This window comes from Meleagris gallopavo, chromosome 3 (assembly GCF_905368555.1).
Source record: "Meleagris gallopavo chromosome 3, MGAL_WU_HG_1.1, whole genome shotgun sequence".
Taxonomy (NCBI): domain Eukaryota; kingdom Metazoa; phylum Chordata; class Aves; order Galliformes; family Phasianidae; genus Meleagris; species Meleagris gallopavo.
Genome location: NC_139406.1, coordinates 77,227,380 through 77,252,379, shown reverse-complemented (window position 1 = coordinate 77,252,379; position 25,000 = coordinate 77,227,380). Strand labels below are relative to the sequence as shown.

General features: G+C 42.1%; 1 protein-coding gene across 6 annotated transcripts in view; it reads left to right on the top strand.

Moving 5' to 3' along the window:
- The first annotated feature begins 2,647 nt into the window (after positions 1 to 2,647).
- SYBU (syntabulin) overlaps positions 2,648 to 25,000 on the top strand; it is a 42,185-nt gene continuing 19,832 nt past the window's right edge. The window contains exons 1-3 of one of the 6 annotated variants that reach the window (XM_085221584.1): positions 2,648 to 2,826; positions 3,314 to 3,515; positions 15,273 to 15,470. In XM_085221584.1, coding sequence (XP_085077710.1) covers positions 2,800 to 2,826; positions 3,314 to 3,515; positions 15,273 to 15,470 — 427 coding nt within the window. In that variant the 5' untranslated portion in view covers positions 2,648 to 2,799. Of the gene's footprint in view, positions 2,827 to 3,313; positions 3,589 to 10,889; positions 10,911 to 15,272; positions 15,471 to 25,000 lie in introns of those variants that run through there. The other 5 variants (XM_085221581.1, XM_085221580.1, XM_085221579.1 and 2 more) reach the window with 5 other exon arrangements.

The window sequence follows — 25,000 nt, the reverse complement described above, 5'->3', positions numbered from 1 at the left end:
TCTGCTGCTGTTATTCTGAAATGCCAAAAGCAAAAACCTCACACTCCAAGAAGTCAGACTGGAAGCCAGCATCTGTAGATGTCCAGAGCCCATGCACTACCAGGTGGGACAAATAATCTTACAAAAACAAATCATAGAACCATAGAATCATGAATGTTGGAAAGACCATTAAGATCTTCTAGTCTAACCACCAATCCATCACACCATGCCCACTAAACCATACCCCTCAGTGCCACAACTACTACCCTTTTATTGAACAGCTCCATGGACAGTGACCTTGGGCAGCCTGTCCCCATACTGTCCCCAGATGTCACTGAAAGATTTGTAAAAACTTCAGGTGAAGTTTTTATCTTCATAGCTCAAGTGTGGAAGCAAAAGTGCCCCAAGTTCCTTTATGTATGCTATGGGAAAGAATAACTGCTGCCTAATAACAGCTGGCTAAACTGGAAGGACATTATTCTCCACTGGGACAGCAGGCACACAGCAAGAACACAAAGGGGCCTCGGGGGGTGGCACACTGTTTTTTCCCTTGAGATGTCTTCCTGCAGAGCACCCATGTGCGTGCAGATATGAGCAGCAAGGCCTGGAAAAGGACTGCCCAGGTCTTGATCCCCTAGTAGGAAAGCAAAAGGCCTGACCAAGAGCTCTGGCTCGGTTCCCAGCCTTCCCTGGCAGCTCCTATACAGCATGGGTACTTTGCTGAGCTTGCAGCCAGACACAGCCTCCTCTGGGGATGGTGCTGCTCAGGAGGAGTACACTGACACTGTGTTCTGTGGATTTTCTGAGGCCTGTAGGAATTTATAACATTTTCCCTTTCAACAGCAAACAAAGTTTGAGTCAGAGTTGCAAATAAATCAGAAAAATCAGCTAATAATCTGAGCGAATCAGCTCAGGTAATATTGCAGGACTGGAAGTACATCAAAGAGGAGACTAAGAGTGATGCCCTACAGTCTTTTCTGCTATGTGTTCCTTCCAGTTCTAATAATTAACTACTGCACAGAAATAGTATTTTAATAAGCTGAACAGTGAACGAATTCCTCAATATTTATTATATGTACACAGACTGTTAAGGAAAAAAAAATGTGCTTGAACGTTCTATGATAGAGCCAGAAATCTCTATGCAAAAAGGAGAGGAGATCAAAGGGAATCATGTCCCATTTTGCCTCCTGAGGCAGTTCAGGGACTTCACTTCTCACATCCCTCTCAGCGAGAAAAAAATTTGAGCTCCAAATAGAAGAAAATAAAGCAGGCTTAAGCAATCGAACCCGTCAGCTGTAGAGGAGTTACTATGGCAATGCTGCACAGCCTCTCAGCTCCTCCACCGCAGGCCCAGCAGCGCTCCTCCACGTGCCACGTGCAGTGGCAGGAGCCACGTGCCCAGGTGCCCTGCTTTCTGCTGAACAGAACAGCAAATGTGGGGGATTAAAAGATGTGATTTGCAATTTTCCATTCTCCATGGAAATAGTTGTGGAGTATTAGGGGAAGGTCTGGAGTACAGCTCCTGTTCTGTGCCTCTGGGAAGTATATCCCACTGCTTAGAAGACATTTTATAGGCACACAACATTGTTACTACAGGGATTTAAGCACTTCTGAAAACAGAACTATCCCACTTTGAATTACAGATGCCCTGACACTGCCCAGGGAGGATGGTATCATTTCTTGGCAGAGCACAGCTTCAAACTCTCCGTAAGTAATGGATCTAATCCTAGCACCAGGTTAATCAGTTAGCAATTATAACTCTCTGTACATCAAACAACTGGTGTGACAACCCTCGCTGGTGTCGACCTTCCTCTTTGAGGACCAGAGGAACACACATCACCTTTCCTATTGCCAACAGAAAGTGCTTGGTGCTGCACAGAAAGCACACTTTTGCCCCTAATTCTTTTAGAGGCAGCATTTAACATTTACGCTCGAACAGCAACCACAAAATCACAAAAGAAACTGGGGTCCTTTGCACAGAGCAGACAGACATGTGAAGGACATCTCTGCCCCAAAATACCTCTGCTGACAGCAGAGCTCCCGAGTTCACCAGGCGCTGTAAGGAGACATCAGGGTGGAGCCCCACAAGAACTCCGTGTTGAGTTCACCTCTGTTTTCGTGGACAAGGCGTCCTCTACACCAGCAGTCCTGCTAACACGCCCATGGCTTTTAGCCAGTGCTTCCGCTTTCTGGGCAGCAGACAGACGAGGTTAGCACACGCATGTTGGCTGTTGGCTGGTGTAGGGTCAGCCCCAATTGTCCCGGTGAGACAATACAGTCTATACTATATACTATGCAACGTACTGTCTGAGGACAAAGTGAGTTTTCACATCGCTACACGTTCCGTAAAAAAGCTGTCACTGAATAACAAGCGGCAGAAAACCTCTGACACGCTGCGCTATTTATACAGCCGAGCATTCATCACGCCCGTCCCTACAACATCTGCCTCCGTTACGTCTCAGCTCCGGCGCCTCAGCGTGAAATCCATAAAACTGCAAATAAAGTCAGCGCTGAGGCTGCTCGCGTTCAACGCGCTACAATCCCCGTAGGCTTCAGCGGGCGGCGGCGGCTGCTCGAGGCGGCCCCATCCCGCACCTGCAGCACGGGGCAGCGCCGGAGCCGGATCGGAGCCGCTGCCGATCCCCGCACTCAGCGCCCCAGGGCGGGCGGGCGGCGGCACCACGTGTCGGGGCGGGGAGCGGCGGGGCCGGGCCGGGCTCCGCCACCCGCAGCGCAGCGGCCGCCGCAGCAGCAGCCGCTGAGCGCGTCCTTCTCGCCCATGCCAGGTGTCCGCGCCGGGCTGCACCGTGACTGAGCACCATGGGGCCCATGCGGGAAAGCGGCAAGGTGAGAGCCAGGCGGGAGAAGGCTGCGGCGGAGCACGGGCGGCGGGAGGCGGCGAGACCGGTGGGCTGCGGGGGAAAGGCGGGCTGCGGGGCTGGGGGCTGTGGGGTCGGGGAAATTCGGGCTGAGGGACGAGCGGGGCTGCGGGACCGGGTTTGGAACGAGGCTGCGGAACCGGGGCTGCGAGGCGGCGGCCCCAGGGGTGAGGCTGGAGCCGGAGTGCCGCAGGGGGCGGGCGGGGGCTCGGGCTGGGCCCGCGGGATCCACCGCCGCCGCTTCGGGGCGCCCCACGCCGCAGCCGCCGCCTCCTCTTCCTTTTCCCGCTGCGCGGCGGCCGCGGGCGGCAAAGCCGAGCCGGGCTGAGCCCGCACCCTCCGGGGGGCGGAGGCCGCCTCCTGCCCGCCTCCGCGGGCGGCGGAGGGCGCGTCCGAGAGGCGGAGGGCGGGAGCGGGCGCTGAAGGCCGGGGGGCTTCTTTCCTTCCTTCCCGAGGAGGAGCAGAAGGCGCACGCGGAGAAGGAGTTGTCCCGCAGCCGCATCCCCCGCCTCGTCCTCCGGCCGCAGCCGCCGCAGCAGCGCAAGGTGTCGCCCGCCTCAGAGTCGCCCTTTTCGGAGGAGGAGAGCCGGGAGTTCAACCCGCCCAGCTCCTCCGGGGGCTCCGCCAGGACCATCAGCAGCAACAGCTTCTGCTCAGGTACCTGCCGGCCCTATGGCAGCGCAGCCCCCGATTCCCACTGCACTTAGATCTGCTCTTCTCCTTCGTGTCCGTAAGTGACACCAGATGTTTCCATTTCGAGTTCCGAGGGCTTAGCTCTCCGCTGCTAAGAAGCTGGCAGTTTGATTGCTGTGGAACGCTTTCTTAAATAGAAGGATTTTCCTTAAAACCCACAGCGTCTGCGTGAGGAACTGTGGAAACCCAATGAGCCAGAGCCTGCAAGGTGGGGCGGTGGCTGCCGAAGGTGTGGGTCAGATATCTAACTCGTTTGTCTTTGTGACATTGACCTCCACACATGAGTCGGAGCACAGCGTGCAGGTGGCGTGTTCCTGTTCCGTGGAAGTTACCTTTGGGTGTTTGAAGGCTCACTCTGTCCCCAGGCAGCATGCAGCCTGCCCTGAGCTAGGCATTGGGTCATGGAGTAGAGGGAATCACTGTAGACCACAGTGTGTGCTTTCCAGACCCAGTGTGTGTCAGGGAGTGCTCAGTATTGAACTTTTGGCATTTGTGGAGTTCAGCACTAAGTCCCCATCCAGCAGTGAGTCACTCAGCTGCTCGGTAGCTGTGAGTATTCCTCCAGCTCAGCAGAATGCTTCATCCCGTAGGAAATCATGCACATAGGCAGTGGCTGTGAGGGTCAGATCACAGAGCCCTTGGCACTGTATGCATGTGGTGGTTTTAAAGATAATTTGGTGACTCAAAGTTTGTTTTTAATTGCTGGTATTTTGGAAACATTCTCTATCTCACTAAAACTCTGACTTGCAGTGAGCATTTTGTAATACTCCATTTCAGAGCAAGTTCCTCAACTTCCCTTTTCTTTTTTCATTAAGTATTTCAGTTACTGAGCCCAGTCAGAAATAGTCACGTCTATCATTTTCTTCACTAATTTGCTGTTTCTCTCAAGAATCAGTACTTTAGCAGTGTACACAAGCAGTGAATTTCCCTAGATGAGGAACACAGTATCTGTGCCTGATTCCAATATTTCCCTCTCAGCCTGGATAGATTTTGCAATCCAGGCTCAGCAGTGATCTGTTGGTTATTGTTTGCGAAACAATGCAGGTCGTTAAACAAACAACTGCTTCGATCTGAGGACTGCTGGAGCATTTTTCCCACGCCATGTGCATCTCTCCCTCTTACCTGTTGGGGTTTGCCTGCTTCCTCATTAGGATCCAAGAAATAAAATCATTCGAAGCTTTCTACAGATGCATTAATTTTTTATGATCTCTCATAAATGGTTGTGGTTTTTTTTTCTTGTTTTCTTTTTTTTTTTTTCCCCCCAATCTTTTGGTTTTGCATCCTGCTCTTCAGACCTACTCAGCATGGTGCTGCCAAAGCTGTCCCATCATGCTGCACTGGCTATTTCATGACTCCCCATAGCAGCTCTGTGCTTGCTGTGGAAGTCAGACTGTTCACATAGGCATTGAGTAGTGTGGTGCTGCTGCCTTAATCTTCCTCTCAAGCTCAGCTGGGGATACTTTTGTTCTATTCATCTTTCCTTCTTTGAATGCTGTCTTGGTTTAGCTTGGCATACCTGATTTCCTCATTCTCTGAAGCCCCTTTGCTACCTTTCACTGAGAGTCCTTCTGTATTGCCACACACCCATTGTAGGCTGAACATCCCCAGCAGCAGTAGGGCTTCCAGCCAGCCTCTCTATCTTCACTGGAGGGTGGCGTGCAGAAAGTGGATTTAAAATTAGTGGCAATCCACTTGCAGCAAAAAAGGAGAGCAGATGGAGGGTGTGATGAACGACAGTGTGATGGCAATATGTAAAGCTCCTGAGCTTTTGGATAAATGTGTTTTTTGTAAGTTCTGTAGTGATCATTAAACTCAAAAGTTTCTTGGTAAGCTGTGGGGATTGTACAGTTCCTTTCCTTTTGAACCTCCTGAGTTGGTGTCTACCTTTCTTATAATGACACCCAAGTGATTACAATGGGTAGATTTCTTTTTCCCACCAGAAGATCCAATTTTTTTCCTCAGCCCAAGTAAATATGTGTTTCCTGTCTGACTCCCTAGAGAGAATCCCCTAGAGGATCTGATTCCTTTCTGGCATTGTCCATTTCCTTGTGTGCTTATATTGGTCCCGATGCATAAGTGAAAGCTTGGATTTCTGTCTCTAACTCAGAGCAGCAGTATCTTCTGGATATCATTAAAGATGCTTTAGGAAGGCAAAGGGCAGGAAGATAAGTTTCTTTGGGAACTGTCATGGTGTGAGTATGGTGGCAACAGCAAAAAGTACTACTCAGCGATCAGCAAAAGATGGTTCATTTTCTTCCACGTAGTTTCTTATGAAGAAGTTGTTAGGTCTGGCTGAGGTAAGCCTTGAATCTGCATGATCAGCTCCTCCTTGTCCTGTAGGACTGCATCAGAGGCTCAGTTGTTTGTGTTGGTCAAGTTTCTGTAGTTGACTTTGTGTCCGTTTCTCTTTGTAAGACTGCATGAACCACAGTGGGACTGTCAACCCGTTTTTCCTGCAGTATTCCTGATAAAATGTCTTTTAGCATACCTTGTTTGTACGAAAACTGAAGTGGATGCTCTGAATGTGGTCTGGGAAGCTGAATCTTTGTGTCAGTATTCACCACATACAATCCCTCTGTAACATCTCAGCACATCTGGGATCCTGTTTGTCATCTGATATGAGAGCACTGCTCTACCCTCAACCTCTGCTCTCCTTCGGCTTGGATGTCAGCCACAGAACTCGTATGTCAAGTGATGAGAAAACACTCTCCCAGCATCATCGTCTGGCTGGCCTGCTGCTGAGCATTCACAATCTCATGAGTGTTTCCCTCATAAGTATCTCCTGGTATTGAACCTGCCACGCACCCTCATTTTGTCAGCAAGAGGAGAGTGCATTTTAGCACCACGAACATGATTCATTCGTGGGTCTCTGGCTAAGGGGCTGCACTGAGGAGGAAGGAGGCACCCTCCAGCCATTGCACATGCAATGTTTGCCTTATCAGAAATAGGATACTGGGGGTGGGGTGTTATGCTTTTATTGTGTGTACACATCTTTTTGATACCGGCTAATTGCTTGTTGGATTGAAGGCAGCCTGGAATTGCCCAACTCAATAATAGTCTGTGTAGCTTTGAATTTTAAAAGAAAGTTCATTAGGACATTGCTTTTTTTTTTTTTTTTTTTTTTCCCTATTTTTTGCCTATGAATAGCTTAGATTTTGAATTTCTTACTGCGAGGAGGAATGCTACCTTTTTATGGGCACTCAGCCTGCATCCAGAAGCCAGCTGGCCGAGTTTCTGCAGGTAGGGGAGCTTTGCAAGAAGCACTTGTGCATTTAACCATCAGTTCAGCAGCAGACTTAATGAGCCAGACAAACTGTTTTATTCCAGTAGCAAAGTGTTCCACTTTTTGTAGTCTTGTCTACTGATCCCCTTTTTAACTAAATTATGCAGTACTACAGGCTGTTGAAAGACAGCAGTATCTCTGTATGTGAGTGATTGTGATTCACTCCCCCAGAGTGTTCAAAAAATGTGGGTTTGTTTGTTTTTTCCTTTCAAGTTTCCAGACCTGAATTCAGTCTTTATTTCTTTTTTTTTTTTTTTTTTTTTCCTAGTATGTAGATCTTCTTTTAAAAACATGTTCCTTAATAAATATGTTCTGGTGATGTGGCTGCACTGTAATTTCTGGGGTGTAACATAGCAGTAGCAGGAAGTGCAGTCCCACGGTTGCCTGCTCAGTGGCTGCCATGCATGGTCCACTGAAGTTTTGAGACTGTGTGCCAATTGGACAAGCTGCTGAGGGATGGAAGAGCTGAGTTCATAGTGCATATACCAAAAAAAAGGGTGTGGGCTCCCGACAGCCGTATTAAAATAGTGTGGATGCACTACCCCTCACCACAGGTTGGAGGAGAGGGGAGTTTGTAAAGGTCCGTTAATCTGTGTTACTGGACGAAATGCTGCACCTTCTGTCACCTTCATAAATCATATCTTTGCTACAGCATTGCAGTGGGTTGTGTCACAAACCAGCCAGCCCTGGAGGCTCCAACACTGAAGTGTATGTACTTAAATTTGTGTTTCTGAATAGGAAAAAATTAGATGAAAATGAGTTTGCAGTGTTTTAACAAGTCAACAAGGTTAAGCCTAGGGCAGTAGTATGAGCTACTAAAATAATTACCCTATTATTGATGTATATGTATATGTATACAATTACTCCTTGTGTATGTAAGTTTATGTATACAGATATTATTGTGGAAACAGTGAGCTGTTCCGTTCTTCTTCTTTGTTGTTTTAAGAAGAAATGTTCTGTTTCAGTAGTTCTTTCTTGGCTCTTTTTTTTCTTTTTTCCTCACAGTTACTGAATTGTACACTTAAAAGTGCTCAAATGCCTGATTCTGAAAGCTCACCCCTCTTTCCAGCCTTCCTGCTGGAAGTTGCATTTTTGCACAGTGCTTTTGCCACTTTTTCAAACTTCTGAAGTAGAGCTGTTCCCCTGAGAGTTTGATTGCAGCACTCTGTAAGGCAGTTTAGCAATCACTCTGATATTAATTTTCCAGAAACATTGAAACAAAGTCTACTTCTAAAAGCATACTCACGGCCTTTGCATAAAGGCGATGCTGGTGACATGCTTCCTTTTTTCCCTGCTGTTTCCCTGGAGAATTTCCTGCTGGGCCAACGTGCATGCAATAATTTATTATTGCTTCATGCTGTTATCCACCATTTCTGTTTCTGTGCAGCAGAAATGTGTTCCAAACATAGAAGTGAGAAAAGTGCCTAGGTACTAAGAAGCACAGCCTGCCTTTTCCTCTGTGCTTGGCCTTTCCCTGCATCCCTTTCAACTTCAGTCTCTACTGCTTCTTACTACGTAACTATTCTTTTGTGTCTATACTACACAACAACATCTGGAAGCCAAAATATTTGACCTTTTGAATGTTTGTTGTTACCTTTTTATGTATCTGTCAGCACTTTACAACCTGACCCAGATCCTACTGAAGTCAGCAGAAGCATTCCCATTGTCTCTGGGACTTTTTGGACTGTGTCCTGAGAACACTTAGTGCTGGTCCCTTTCTAGTAGCATTTGTTACAGTCTGCTGTGTCCTGTGATGACTGTAAAGGCTAAAATCTAGGCTGTACGGTATGTTTTCTTCAATACTAGTATGTAGTCTAATACTCTTGCTTTAAAGTAGTTTTCTTGCAATTTTGTGTTGAGTTGAAAAGTGTCTGAAGAGCATCACAGCTTGTAGAGGAAATTAAACATTTATCTAATCATAAGTTTTTGATTACTTTTGGATTAAAATAAATAATAGAATCATGATGCTTTAAAAGAAATTCTCACATTATAATTGTACATTTAAAAGGTTGATATCTGTCCTTAACATCTTGGATCAGTGTTTTGACGTATAGATCAGCAAATACAATCAGTGGGTTCTATGGTGATGCTAAATACCAGTCCGAGATAGAACAATTAAAAGAAAAAAAGAAAAAAGAAATACACATACTACAACAGTGGATAGACTCTGTGTGGTTTCCAAGCAGCATTAGAAGGTAAACCTTAGGAGGTGATATTCAAGCTACTATTCAAGGCTCACAATTGTGCGCTGTCAGCCATGGAGATAGAGCAGTGTGGGAAGCAAGGAATATAACATTTATATCATTTGATGAACAGTTAGGCTTTTATTTGTCATCTGTTTTATATGTTTTCTGTACAAAAGTACTTTCAAAACTGGGTAGAATATTTATCGCTTCTTCCCTTGTTGCACAATGGAATTAAACACACTCAAAATTATCTGTACGCATGTACATTTCACATGATGTGGATATGACATGCATAGCGTTCGTTGCATTTGATGTAATCAAATAGCAGCAGTGGTTCCACTGCCTACAGTTGGCATCAGAAGAGGTCATAGAGTTCTGCAGAAGTTCCTTAAAAACTAATGAATTATTTTTTTCTCTCTCTCTTTTAAGACTCTGTGCTTTCCTCTACTTTAATTAAAACTTTTTTTAAAAAATTTCAGGTAGATTTTCAGTCCTTTACTGCATTAAACACATTGCCCAAATGTTTTCTGTGGCATGATATCAAAACTCGGGGACTGTGCTATTCCTGATCACAGCATTCTCCTAGTAACAGCACTCTTTTTATTGATATTTTGCTAGCAGGCCTTTAAGCTTTTGTTGTCTAATAGCAGTACCATTAGCTATGCTATAAATTTAATTACAAAGCTAGTAAACTGCAATTATATAGCCCTTTTTCAGATGGTTTCCCAGAACTCACATCAGTCCTACTTATTAATGAAGTGTTCGAAAATAATGAAGACTAGCAAAGGCATCGTTCGCTGCCAAAGTCAATTAAAATTTGTTGCTTTAGAGTAACAGCTATTGTCAGTCAGATGTCATTAGCTGATATCTGTAGAGACATGTTTATGGGAAATACTGCCTGGTGAAAGATTCCTAGGCTTTAGGAAGGGATAAATCTATCTTCTTTGACCGTCCTCTCCCCTCTTCTGCAGAGAGTAAGCCTGTCACACTTTCACCATGCTGTGAGCGAGCAGAGGGCACCTTTTGCTGAATGCAGTGAGCAGCTTGCATGCTGAATTGTAAGCAGTGCCTGGTCAGACTCTTGGCATGACAAATGCAAGCTGGTAAAGAACAGGTTTGGGGGAGTCTGTACACTCACGGTAGGAACAGAGAAAAGGAATTGGAGATGGGTCATCTTTGATATTACTTACTGGGTTAGTTTTTGCAGGTATAACATTGAAATAGCTTGGAAGATGGATTGGGGGGGGAAAAAAAAAAAAAAAAGATGGTCCCCAGCTGTGGAATCAAGAAGTAAACTCCTGAGTATGTAGTTTGTACAACCTTTTTTTTGAAGAAGGACCATTGCCAGCATTACATCACATCAGCCATGGCTTTGTCTGCCCGAACCTTGAGACATTTCAAGGACAAGAGTCTGTGTAACCTTCCTGCGTGCCCTAAGGGAGTGGTGAGCTGCTAGCCTGCCTCACTGCAGCCAAAATGGAGCAGAGTTAATTCAAGTTCTGTCTGCAGAGACATGGGGATTAAATGTGGAATTAATTTGCTTAGCAGGATTTCATATAAGTAGGCCTTGTCAGATAAACCTTTTCTCTTTTTTGGACAGGACTGTAGTTTTGGTTGCTCTTCTACTGTCCTTTACATCAGGGTAGAAATTAAACACAACCGCAGTAGGTTGTAAAAATCTAGAATGAATTTGGCATTGATCAGATGGACTAAAACTAGTAGCATAAATTTTAGCATTTAGCATTTAGTTCTTCTTTTAGTAAAGTAATTGAATATTTTTGTCCACAGTCTGTAATTTTGTAAAATTGTTCTGGTTTGCAGGTGACAGATTGTTAGTAGCAAATGTCTAATCATCCGGAGTGTGTGAAGGAGCCTGTTGGAATGGCTGTGGTAAGAACGAAATGCTATAGCACAGACAGGAACCAAGGAGAATATGCTTGCTTTAAGCTGTGCTCCCTGAATTATGCAGAAGTGGGAGCTGGTTTCCTTTCTTTTAAAGCCTCATGTTGTGGGTGTGAGTATACTCCACCTCTGCCTTTTTAGGTACACTTTCATTCATACTGTTACACTTCATCCCTTTCCTTTGGTTCTCAGTGTTATCCAGTTTTTCCAGAATGATATTGTCAGTTTCCTGTTAATAATGTTTTCTAGTGGAGGAGTGAGCCCTTACACCTACTGGTGTAGCTGCCCAAGTCAGCATGGTGGTTGATGTAGTCAGTGGAGAAGGCAGGTCCTCCAGGCACTGATACGGCTTGTATTCTCTGGAGAAGTCTAAATACAGCTGACTTAGCCTCTAGAGGAGCCTATTTCTATCTGTTTACTATAGAAAGAGCATTAGCAAATGGATCTTAGGTGATACATTCTTTGGTGTCTGCCAGCAACTTTTATTAATTCATAAAGACTCGCACATTACAAGACCAGAAGAACACCAAAACAGCTCCTAGGGATTTAAAACTGTGGGGCAGACCAGTCTTCTGAGAGACTATCCTGAAAAATTGTGAGATGGTCTTGATGGTTCATTGCCAATAACCAACTCATGGTGCATCATCCTTACAGGGATGTATGGAAATGGAACTTCCAGGGAGAAGTCAGGATGCTGAGTGGGTTGAAGTTCATTAGAATCCTTTGTTTAGTTCTGGAATCCACATCTCTTTGGAGAGTGCAAAGTTTGAGCGCTGATCAGAGAAACCTTGAGAGAAAATGAAAATGTGACAGTAGAAAAGAGGTCAGGTAGGGGACAGGAAGTGTAGACTTGTAAAAACGCAGAACTAAATCTGACAGCTAGGAGGGAAAGTAGAAATAAGTGAGTGCTTCTACAGGAAGAGCATAATTAATTATCCAGATGGATTAAATAAGGGGGTTGGATATGTAGTATTTCTTGAAGACTTGAGGAAATGACAGTATTTTTCTAACGAAGGCTCTAAAACAAATTGCAGTGGATACTGTAAAGTTTCTGAGCTCAGAGGATCAGAGAAGAATATCATGTGTGGTCCCAAAGTCTGTGAGAGCACTTTTTTTGTCAGTTGCTAAGAGTATTATCACCTTAACACATTTGTCTTTAGTATTTGAAAGTTTGTCAGTGCATGCAAACATCAGAGGACACCAAGCAATTTCCGAGAATGTTTGAGGAGACATCATCCCATGCTTAGCTTTGGAACTTGGCCAGTATATCTGAACTGGGAGAGGGGTTAGGCACAACATTTTGGTGATGAAATCCAGCTGAAGCTTGAAGGGAAGAGCTGCTTCCAGAACACTCTTGGGAGACCGCTCTGAAAAAAGACACCATGAGTATAGCAAGGAAAGCAATGAAAGCCACGTGTTACTTAAGTGCTTTCCCTCTGTTTGCTTGTAAATAATACAGGCAAGATCAGTAGACTTTCACAGCAATTTTTGCCAGCTTTCTCTCTGCTATCCTGATACTCTTGCCTGCAAAGATAAATCAAGTGTATCCCTTAGAAGTTGTACCTGAAATCCTTTTTGGGTAAGACTTACCAAGTTATAAGGTGCTCCACAGACCTTGCTGAAAACTGTATTCTCACTGTGTCTTCAGCAGAAGGTAAATTCCATTCTGGCTCACTCACTCCTACTTCCCCATAGCCAGCTTTGAAAACAGATTCCTTACCTTGGCCTAATACTGGACAGCTTGGCATTTTTCACCTTCTCTGTCAGAGCTGCAGCAGAGTTCTGGACAGATATGGGGAAGATCTCAGTCCCACACTACCTCCTTTGTATTGCTGAAGGCTTCTTTAGCAAGAAGAAATGAAGGTAAGTGCAGGGAACCTGCCTTGCACTGGGCATGTGGATGGCACCTTCGTGTTCTCCAGGGTTCTACCTGTAGCACAACAGCGAGGTGCAGGTTGGTGCACAGCACAACCTCACTTGCCCACGATGATGAGCTCCCATGTCTCACTTGCAGCTATTCTTTTTGTGATAGCAAACATTTTGATTCCTTAAAAGACACCTCAAGAAGCTGATGTAAAAGTGTGTCACAGTGTTGAAAATTTTGGAAAATTTATGATTTTGTGTTCATTCTTCTGGCTAGTATCTTGTAGAAGGATAGAAGTTATACATGCAGTAAAAACAAACTGTCAGAAGAATGGAAGTTCAATAAAATAATTCATTTACTTCAGCTGGAGTTGGAGTGTTCACCTGGTTATCAGTGGGTCTAAAGGTCATGAGTGGTTGCACAGAGATCTATTGTTCCTTATGCCAGGCTCATTTGTTCATTTAATAAATGCCCTGTTGCAGCAAACACTGTAGTCCTTAAGCATATGGTTATGTAGGTTATATGGGGTAATCTGATCGTACAAGGTGATGTGTTACAAGAAGCAGTGGTAGGAGGGTTTGAAATTAAAATGCTTGTTCTTGCATGCTTTCTTTAGCTACTGTTTTCCTATCTCAGAGATGTGTTTACTTGTTTGTTTTTAATGCCCTAATTCTTAATGCTGCAGCTTAGCTATTTCATTATTACACAGTTCCATCGGTTCTTGAGGTTCTCCAGATGGAACCCCCCCATAGCTCAATGAAGTCTCCCATGTAAAACACTTCAGTAAGGTTTGCAAAACCTTGACAGGAATTACAGTGATTTTGTTGATGGAGATATGAAGTAACTAGTTTATTTTTCAGTTGTCATCTTTAGTCTTTTTTTTTTTTTAACACAGAGTTTTGAAAATGATTCTACATAAAGAAACATAAAGAAAGTGCAAAGGTTGTGAGAAAAATTAAACTGCATGAATATACACTTCTTCGTAAGAATATTTGATTATAAATGTTGGTGTGCTTCTAAAGAGAAGACTGCTTATATACAATTCCAGAGCTCTCTCAGCCATTCTGATTCACTAAGCTGTCAGTAAGATTCGTTCAGCCTGAAGAAGAGACTCTGAACCCTTGAGAAAAGGAAATAGGCACTGATCTGGCAGAAAGCTGCGTCTTCTCTTCTCTGTGTTGTTATATTGTGATGTTTATATGATCGGAAAGGATAAAAGGAAAAGAATGGTAGAGTAACCATACACTGGGAAAGCTTTTGCACATGGAAGGATGCAGGTATTACACTGTACTGAGGGAGCAATAGTTAACAATAGCAAGGCTTCTCTTTGCTAGGGAGGGTGTCATGGGAAGATTAGCCAGTTTAGGGTGTCCTTCTCATAAACACATGATTGTGTACTGACTGAACAATCTGCCCATGCAGAATCAGGCTTGGCCTCTGTTATGAACAGGATGGAAGTGGTAGGTACAGTATGGTCATGCAGATTACTTGGCTCAGCTGCAGGTACTTGAGTTTCATATTAGGTAAAGGTAATGCTCTGGGAACAGAGTGAAATTGCATAAGTAAGATGGCAGCTTTCATTTTGTCCTGGGAGAGAACAAACAATTACATTTCTCCTGGAGAGAATATTGAAGGGTTCCCAGAGTCAGGGTAGTGTGTTTGGTTTTGTTGCCTTTCTGTAAAACCACCGTGACTTTTACAAGAGAAGTGATTATTCAAGAGGGATTTAGATGAAGGAGGTGAGAGGAGTGGTATGTGGGTTTTGTCTCGACTCTGACTTTCTACTTTGCATGTAATTGTTAAGAGCTGGAGTGTTTATATTCCTGAAGATCAGAAATGCTGCTGTATTCCAAGTAGTGATTACTGGTGTTTGCAGTATGAGTGTTCCCTCAGTAGAATTCTGCTTTAACAAAAGCAGTCCATATATCATGTGCCCTTTTTCAGAAAGAGGTAACTTACATCCACTTGTTAAAAATGGAAAAGCTCTGCAGTCACTTTAAAAGAAAAAATAATCTTGAGAAACCTTTACTAATTGCAGATAAATGAAAATCTTGACTTTGTGTTTGTAGACTATATTTAAATCAAGATAGTTCTATTGGTAGATAGTTCTCTTGCTCACATGGGGACATGAGGCATATGTGTCCCCTGCTCATTTCCATCCACTACAGATAAAGTAACATGATCCATTCTCATGCCTTGTGCACATTTGTTAATGCCATAGCATCCTCTAATATTGCTAATTCAAAAGAGCTTTTCTTCAGTACAAATTGCTATTGTGTAGCCCCTGCTTTTACCTTTGTTAGACATATGAAACAAGCACTCATAATTTTAGTCCACCATAAATGGGAGAAAATAATAGGTACTTGCCAGGTTACTGAGCCGATTTGAGATGTGTCCTGTAAGACTGTAGATAGTTGTAGCCTATATGTCTGCTAACTTCTGTACTTACTAGTTAGAAAGTTTGATGTTTTCCCTTTTCTCTTCAGATGACACTGGCTGTCCTAGTAGCCAGTCAGTATCTCCAGTTAAGACTCCTTCTGATGCTGGACACAGCCCAATCAGTTTTTGCACCGGTAGCGATGGAGACTTCTCCAGGAAGAAATTCAGTGCAGGAACAATGAACGAAGGAAACTCACCGCTGGCTCGATATAAGAAGGATACAAAGACAAGCCTTGTAAAGCCCGGTGAGTATGACATAGTTCCTTTCATTTAAGTAATTACACTCTCTAATTGACAATTACATCTACAGGTGTCCAGATGCTTTGTATTGTGCTGCCTGTGATACAGCTAATGTTGATAGTAAATAAAAAAGATAATTATGTTCTTTCTATGGAACCACCTGCAAGGTTTGAAAACACTGCAAGTGTTAGCTTTTTCATGGAAATGTAATTAATTGATGTCTTCACTTTCTTTTATGAGGCTGGCTGGTGATGTCAAATAACAACTGAAATATATTTTATCCTATTTCATGGTAATTGTATGCATAGTTCACTGGCCAAAATAAATTAATCTTGCTATCAAAACAACAAATTATAGTCTTCTAATGTTGTTAGATTGATGGTTAGACTCTGCCTAAAGTTTATGCCATCAGGCTGCAATAGCTCTCAGGATACAGCATGACAAATCAAGACAGGATAATGGGTAGAGTGCATATGCGAGTTATGCAGATGTAACTCCATGGTGCATTGTCTGAATGAAGAGCTTGTCTCCCATTGCCTCAAGCTAATGGGCCACCTTAGACCACCAATTAAATCAGCACCTGCTTGTTACACATCCCAGACTAAATGTCCTGGTGTGTCATGGGCTGCTGTAATTTTAATGAGTAGATATAAAATGTATTTGTGAATCACATACAGACAGCTCTTGATTGCAGATTGTCAGGATATTTCTGCCTTTAGCTCTTGATTACAAATGGCCAGGATATTTTCACTGTTATTTAATTAAACTGGGAGACAGGGTGTTTTGACTCTGTGCAGAGCCAGCTGCAGAACTGACATGGTTTATGAGCTCAGATACCTCATGGCTATATTGTTTCCAGAGTTATTTTACATCTAGAAGCATTTTAGACATTTTCATGAGGAGTCATCTCAGATTTTTCCAGAATTATATTTCTGAGATCAGAAATAGCAGAGAATCAGTTGCAAAAACTCTTCACTGGCTTGGTCTTTGAAAGGGCTGATTAAGTCTGACTTACCTCTATCCTTGCAAAGTTCTTCAAATCATTTCATAGCTCCTATATTACTTGTGTGTTCTCAGTCTCTCATTAGTTTGCATAATGGTGCTAGATTATATTCCTTTTTTTAAGATTTGTTTCTTATTTCATTAAAATCAAGGAATTTGATGCAGGTAAAATGTGGAGAATATTGTAAACGTCAGTCAAATCTGCAAACGTGGCTCTCAAAACCATTTTGTATATGCTTCAGGCATAGCTTAAGGAAATGTGTATAAAGAATTTTTTTAAGTTTATTATACTGAAGAGTCCTCTACACATGGATGAGTTATGCATGTGTTTCAATAAATGACTTCATTGTTTTCAATTATTAAATTTAAATGGCAATGGTAATTTAATACACTTTTCCATTAGTTGTCAGAAGTAGCCTTCATTTTTAATGGACAGAGGAAAAGGATCTGGGGGAGTTAGTGGACGGTCAGCTGAACGTGAGCCTGCAGTGTGCCCAGGTGCCTAAGAATGCTGGCATATATCAGAAATAGTGTAGCCAACAGGAGCAGGGAAGTGATCATCCCTCTATACTTGGCATTTGTGGGGCTGTACCTCAAGTACTGTGCTCAGTTTTGGGCTCCTTACTACAATAAAGACATTGAGGCACTGGAGCGTGTCCAGAGAAGGGCAACAGTGCTGATGAGGGGACTGGAGCACAAGTCTTGTGAAGAGTGGCTGAAGGAACTGGGATTGTTTAGTCTGGAGAAGAGGAAGCTCGGGGGAGACTGTATTGCTCTCTACAACTCCCAGAGGGAGGTTGTAGTGAGGTGGGGATCAGCCTCTTCTCCTAGGTGACCAGCAATAGGACAAGAGATGATGGCCTTAAGTTGCATCAGGGGAGGCTCTGGTTGGATTTTAGGAAATGTCTCTTCTCTGTAGTGAGTGGTGAGGCACTGGAACAGGCTGCTTGGGTGGTGGTGGAGTCAACATCCTGGAAGTTTTCAAGAAAACAATAGGTGTGGCACTGAGTGATGAACTAGAGTGGTCACAGGCATGGGTTGGTGGTTGGACTAGATGATCTTAGAGGTCTTTCCAACGTTAATGATTATGTGATTCTATGATTTCAGATCTTTCAACTGATTTAGTCTAAGTATTTAACAATATTTACTTTTTAGACAATTCCTTTCCAATATTAGGCTTATCATAGAAACATAGAATCATCTAGGTTGCAGAAAACCAAGATCATGAAGTCCAACCATCAGTGCGACCTGCTAAGCTCTATTACTAAACTGTATGCCTCAGTGCCGCTTCACACGTCACTTAGATACCTCCTGGGATGGGGAGTACATCACTTGCCTGGGCAGCCTGTTTCAATGATTGACCACTCTCTCCATAAATAAATTCTTCAAATGTCCAGTCTAAACCCGCCCTGGTGCAGCTTGAAACCATTTCCTTGCATCTTATTACTTGTCACCTGAGAAAAGAGACCAGCACTTTCCTTGCTACAGTCTTCTTTCAGGCACTTGTAGAGAGCAGGGAGGTCTCTCCCCTCAGCCTTTTTTTTTTTACAGACCAACCACAATTCCCTCAGCCACTCCTCATAAGTCATGTTTTCTACTCCTTTCTCCAGCTTTATTGCTCTTCTCTGCTCACATATTCATATTTGTCTGTACCTCTTCTCTCACTACATTTTGGGTTACCTGAGCAGTTTCAGTTAAATTTTTGAAATAGTAGAAACATCAGTAAGGTTGTGTGAATGTCAGTTGAAAGGCTAAAAGGGCAAAAGCAATCTGAGTAGAGTTTTAATTCACTTGATGTGAAAAAATAGTCAATAAAAAGGATTCCAAATCAACTTTTTTTATTAGTGTACTGCTTATTTGACTGCTTTTAATGTTATTTTGGGGTAAGACAGACATACTGACATCCTCATCCATTCATTTGCAGCTTTAGCTTGTTGTCTTTGTAGCTTTCTCTTAATGTGCTTTGTTCATATAGGTGGAGTAGGAATCAGTACTTCTGTGCTCATTAACCTGTAAGTTTGGAAACTGACCTCTGGAGCTCCGGATTGTTGCTCCTGGGATCCATCAAAACTCTTCAGGCAGGAAATGGTTCCCATTGCTGTCTCTTGGTTTCAAGTGGATCCAGTCCATTCCCTGTGACATTTTTGTGCATGAATTTCTAGTGACTTGGGAAGATATGGCCCTTGTACTAAGAGAAGGCATTGTCTTGTAGCAAAACTTGCAGGGAGTAACAGGGGAATAGTAGAAAGGAAATGGTTGTGGGAGGAGAGTAGCAGCAGTATATCCTTGTCGTACATACAGTTCTATATACAGCTGGATCCCTCAGATTTCAGTGCAAAAAGAGTTGTGCATAGTATCTTTATCTCTACCATGAGTCCTTTCTGATTTATGAAAATAATCTCTACACAGTTATTTATCTGGAATGCCTTGTGATAATGGCTAGCATGAGCTAGATGTAAGATACAAAAATCCAGTCTACCTATAACTTTTATGGACTGTGTCCTGTGCTACATTTTTTGTGTGAGCACTTCAGTGTACACCTTCAAAATGCATATTGTTTTGCAGAAAATTTATTGTTTTCCGGAGCTGTCTTCTTGGAACATGCTGAATTTCAGAAGAAACTCTAACACAAATATTTAGATAATTCAGGAAATGTCAGAGTGGGATAGCACTGCGAATGAACCCTTGGGACTTTTTTAGGCTGTTCCCAAGCTCCAGTGCTTTTCTTTTATGCTAGCAGTATCACTTAATCTCTCTTTTCTACACTTCAAATTATGAAATATGACATCGGTTTCTTTTCTTTAACAGCCTAAGAATCTAAGTCATTCTCTGTTCTTGAAGTATTATCAAACAAGATTTGGATGTCCTTCATAATTTATGTTGTTTGCATAATGAACCATACTTAATCCTGGAATACATTATCGCTACATCTTGCTAACCTTTGAAAGATTTATAAGCACACAAATGTTATGCATTTGTTGATAATAGTTGATAATGTTTTTACTATGCATCAAATGTAAACCACAGCAGTATTATAGGTGAATTTAGCTTAAAATCTGTGGCTGTTTCTCAGGAAGGAATGGCAAAGACAGTTACATTAGAGAAGGTACATAGAGTCCTCTTCAGGATTGAGTTGGAGGCCTTTTAATTTCAAGATTTCAGAAGTTATTCCCTCTTGGGAGTGTGATTCGTTTTTGCAGTAATAAAAGCAACAGAGAATGCACTACAGGAAGTGGCTCTGCAATAAGACTCAATAAGTTTAATTAACACTAGTCCTAATTCTGAGTCACGATACTGTGCTGTATTCTGCAGCTTCTGTAAGTAAATAAACAGCATAGACATTTCTAAGTATTCACCTTCTTGTGCTGCTGCTTCTTTGGAGGATCCATCCTGAATTCCCACACCTCATGTGTAGATCTTAAGAATAGTGGAACTATTTTGCTTTGACAATCTTTCTCATCTCATTTTTTTGCCTTCTGTAAGAATGCTTAGTGCAAGGGTTCAAAATCCGGTCCCGCAAGTTGGAAAGTCATGATAAACTAACAAAAATATGTGGATAAAGAAAGGAATCTTGAGCAAGAGTTGTCAATAACTTTTTAAGTCTTGTATGTTTAAAATAACACAAAGCTGTACTTGCATTTCAGTGTCCATGAGCATCATAACTTAAGAATGTGTTCAGCATTTTTGACAAAAGTTCCGATCATTGCCTTCTTATCTCTGATGCCATGGGCAGCCTTGGTCCAGCTTACTGAATGAGCTATTGTTGGAGCTGTCTCTGAGAACCCATTGAGTAACTGAAGTTTAAATTATTAGGACTTGCAAAGCATTAAGATTTTCCCACCCTTGTCCCTTTTGCACCTTGATAGGTCCCTTCCAACCCAAGCCATTCTGTGATGTATGCATAATTGCATGAAAGGGGTCCTAGGTGAGCAGCAGTTAGGGTCAGCTCCCAAGTCTTGTAAAGGCTGGCTGTTCATCACTCCCAGCTCATTTCAGTAAAAACCACTCCAGGTAGCAGCAAGCTACAAAAAATTATTCTCTTTCACTGTTGGTAAAACACTTGACCATCTATTGCTGGCTCTGGCTAAACTGGTAACACTTTGGGTTTGAATTAGGTAGGTATTGAAACTTTGTTCTATTTAAATTAATGGGAGAGTCTCAGAGGCTGCTACCACTCAGAACACCTAGCTTTGTAGGACAGTGGACATTGAGCACAAATTAAAAAATGTGGAATTCCATCTGAACACAGGGAAACAGTTTTTTTCCTGTGACGCTGCTCAAATGCAGTACAGGTTGCTCCAAGATACTGTGTAGTGACTATCCATGAAGATGTTCAAAACTCAGCAGGACACAGTTCTGGGCAGCCTGTTCCAGCTAAACATGAGTGGGGCTCACGAGGTAGGTCTTGCGAGCTGGATCTCCAGAGGTCTCTTCAAATCCTGGTGACTCTGTGAGTCTGCGTTATCCAGAGGGGTGGGGTTTTTTTGTTTTTTTTTTGTTTTTCTTTAAACAGTTCATCACACAAATCTGTTGCTAAGTAGTTGCAAGGCGCAGCTTGTGCTTTTCCTGTCCTGTATTTAATTTCTGCGTACTGCCATTTTACTTACAATGAGTTCATAGACATAAAAGAATACGTAAAGTAATTTTAGCAATCACTATTCAATTCAAAATGTTATTTAACTTTGAGCCATTAGAAGTAACATTGCATTCAGCATGTATTTCCATTATGATCTTTTCTGCTTTTTCCTGGTAGATTTGTCAAGTCATAAAGAAATGAGCCTTTGGGCAGGATGTCTCAATCTGAATGGATTAATCTTATCTTAGGGTGCTAGAACTATTAGGATTTTTAGAAGGGCAGGTGGAGCAGGCTCTATTGGCCATAAGTTGGTTGTGAGCACTGAGTAGGTGCAGATGCTTCTTTATTTGACATTAGAGCTGATCACAGTTAACATAAAGGAGACTAGGGATAATAGGACTCATAGCATTTGCAAACATTACGGTTAGATCTAAATAACTTAAACAGATGAAACAAGAAATGCAAGTCTAACTGTTAAAGCATCATGCTCTTCCTGCTCATCTTTTTGTGATGTTTGGTGTGTGAGCATTAGATTCGCAGCACGCTAAATGTCCAGGAACTTACTCTTGAGGTCATTCTGTGCAAGCATAGGCTAGTGAGAAGTTAACCTGGTATTGTAAAATTAACACATAAGTTTATACATATTGATACTCTACTTCCATATCTGTAAGTATTCTAAAAGCAGAGTCACTTTCTGTTTTAAAGACAGAACAGAAAAGGTCTGATTTAGATTATATTGCTGAGATCTGGCTGAACAATGTTACAGATCTTTTGTCAGCCCTCTTGCTCACTTCAGTGTAATAAGATAGGAGTAATAGTGATAATCCAATACATTGTATGTGCTTCATCTTTAGAACAGATTAGTTGGTGCATGAGTTCACTGAATGGTTTTTCTTAGAGGCAGTTCTGGAAATAAGCTTCAAGAACTCAACCTTTCTGATTGCAGAAGGGTATAATGATAGGATTTTTCTTATGTTTCATCTTGGGAAGAATAAAAAAAAATATTAGAAAAACATGTTTTACTGACACATTTATCCAACAACATCTTATTTTATATATGCATGGGTTTTGTTTATTTTCAGTACTGAACTTCCGCAAGCAGTGGGAAAATAATAGAACTGTTGTCCCTGTTGTTCAGGAACAAAGGTATAGAATACAAAAACAGATTGACAGAATGTACTAAGTGGAATGGATCCTGTATCATGCAAAGAGATTCATTGTTCTGAGTTGTGCTTTCACTTCCATTTTGAGAGTGGCCTCACTATAATTTCTCTCTCCTTCTGATAATAAACTGATGGAGCATTTTGCCTATGCCCATAAGTTGTCCATATACTAGTTTCTTTTTCTTTCTTCATAAAGTGTTTGATTTAATAACAATCATTTGATGTGGCTGTGCTTATTTATAAGCATAAAACATAAATTCTCTAGAGTGTGCAGAAGCAAGAAGAAGAGCAAAAGCTCAGCTTCCCTGAGTAAGTTAAACCTGATGAGGATGACTTGAGCATTAGATTTTTAAGTAGCTCAATATTTGGCAAAGAACCAATACACAGTGGTCAATTACTTGTGCTTCTGGAGAGCTTTTCATCTACTTTGTAAAACATCACCTAGGCAATAAAATGGAGGAAGCTTATGTCATCTTTCTCAGAAGTGTGTGTGTGCTTTGATTGCATTGCTTTTGTGCATGTCGGAGTAGATGGTGTAACCATCCTCACATTCAGATCTGATAGTGCACAGCATTTATTTACTTTAATTTCACCCTTCTCAGTTTTTTCTATATGTATTTCATAATGTTATTTGGGACAATAAAGTTTTTAAAATCTTTTGTAACATAGGATCTAACAGAAGCAGTTGTGGTAGATTTTGGCCATATTTGTTTTTCTCATTTACTTCTGCTTTCCTCTAGTCTTTTAGCATCTCATGTTGGGCCTACACAAGGTAGCTACTGCTGATTTTTAAAATAAAAGCATTTCCAGATAATCATTCTGTATGCACAGAGCCCTTCTGCATATTTTACTGATGGGATCCACTTTAATTTCTCGTCTGTTGCTATGGAGCTGTGTAGATTTGCTTACTTGACCTGCTAGCACAGGGAGTTATTAAAGACTCTGTCTCCATGGATACAACAGGACCTAAGCAGACTTCACAGGAAGATTAAAATACACATCTCTGCTTTCAAAAGCCAAATGCCATGTTCTGGTTCAAGCCTGCACTACCCTGACGTCTCATATCCTAGAGCTAAGCAAGAAGAGGTGACCGCCCGCCAAGATTTTGTGTGTGGTAGCTGTGGGTGCAGTAGGGTCTTCATCACCTGTCCCTGTTTGTTTCAAAACTCTCACCTCTACATTTTTGGAATGGTCTTTCAGTTGAACCAGCAGGTCATCCCATGGGGATGGCAGATCTTGTTGGAGCTCCTCTGTCTTGCATAAATCTCTGAACATTTGTGATTCAGAAAAGGGGAGATTTCAATTCATGCATCTCCTTTGGTTACTTTTAGAAGTTCTGGGCTGTAGATGGGGACTGAATCTCTGTTCCAGTGCCTGGGCCAGTTGAATATAGGAAATGGAACAGTTTTAAGAGCTGAACTGTCAATTGCTCTTCTTCTGGTGGTTATAGAAGTTGTTTGGTGAGATGAGGGGGATGAATTCATGATCTTGAGCCACAATGGTTAGAATGATGGACAGTGACTTATCTGACCTCAGTTCTATATCTGTAATGTAGCTGTCATCATCTTTGCATGCCCAGGTTGACTAAGATCCTCTTTAGTGATAAAGAAGAAATAATCCATAAAATCAGTGAATCTAGTGTGCAGTCCTTGTGACCAAATGCAAGTACTTACTTTAGGATAAGATAAATAGCGCTTTAAAATCACTGACTGTACTAACTCTTCATTGACTAAAAACAGGACCTAGGTTGGCTCAGACAAAGGTGAATACATTAGAGGTATTTTAGTCAGATTAATCCCACCCACGTCTCCTCTGTTCTAATTGAGATCTCTGACAACTCTGCCGTTAGCTCTTATTGGAGCCAAGTACAATCTTTCCTAACTCTCCTCTCTCTCTCTCTCTCTCTTTTTTTTTTTCTTTTTTTCTTTTTTTTTTCCTGACAGTAGGGAAAGGCAGTCATAGGCATTCAGGTGTAGATGATTTTAGTGACCGAGATCACACTTGGAAGCTAATGGCTATTCAGTGTAGGTCGCTAAGTCCAATTAGATGCATCCGCTCTTCTGATCATCTCTGCAGAGCTTAGGCACTCTCTGTCCTATTTCTGATGGCCACTGCCTCAGGTCTCTGGCATTATTCAGGAAGATTCTGTATCTCATTTTGCACTGCAAATTTCATTTGTCAGCAGAAATGAAGCATTTTTAGAACATGGGCTAACTAAATTACGCTGAAGTGAAAAAAATGCCCTATAACATCTGATAGATAAAACTGGAACATAATCAGAGTGTACTCTTTTGAGCAAAAAGGATAATTGTTACCGTATCACTGTCATTTTTAGTTTGCAACTATATGTAGATTAGATTTATAGTGTTGATTTAAAGAAATGTATTCGTGTTGGCATGATAAACATGTTCAAATAGTTTTTCTTTCAAATGAGAATAAGCAGTCGTAACTAGATAGACTGTTTTGACTTTAAAATATTTCATATTTTTCAACCTAAATCTACGCGTTCCATTTTAAGTGACCTAGAGAAACAATTTTTTAGTTCTGCATTACAAATTTTATGATCTTCCTCTTCTAAAAACATCATTTAGATGTTGCTTAGGAGAGATGAGTAGGTGTGTCATGGACTCTCAAGATATGTATTTCTCATTGTTCAGAAGATACTCAGATTCTACCAAGAGCCCAGATGCAATAGTGAAAATGGAGTATCTAAGAAAAAAGTATCCCATCAAAAGAAGAAATGACAAGTAAAGACCAGCTCTGGGCTGATGTCACAGACCAGCAGCAACTAAGA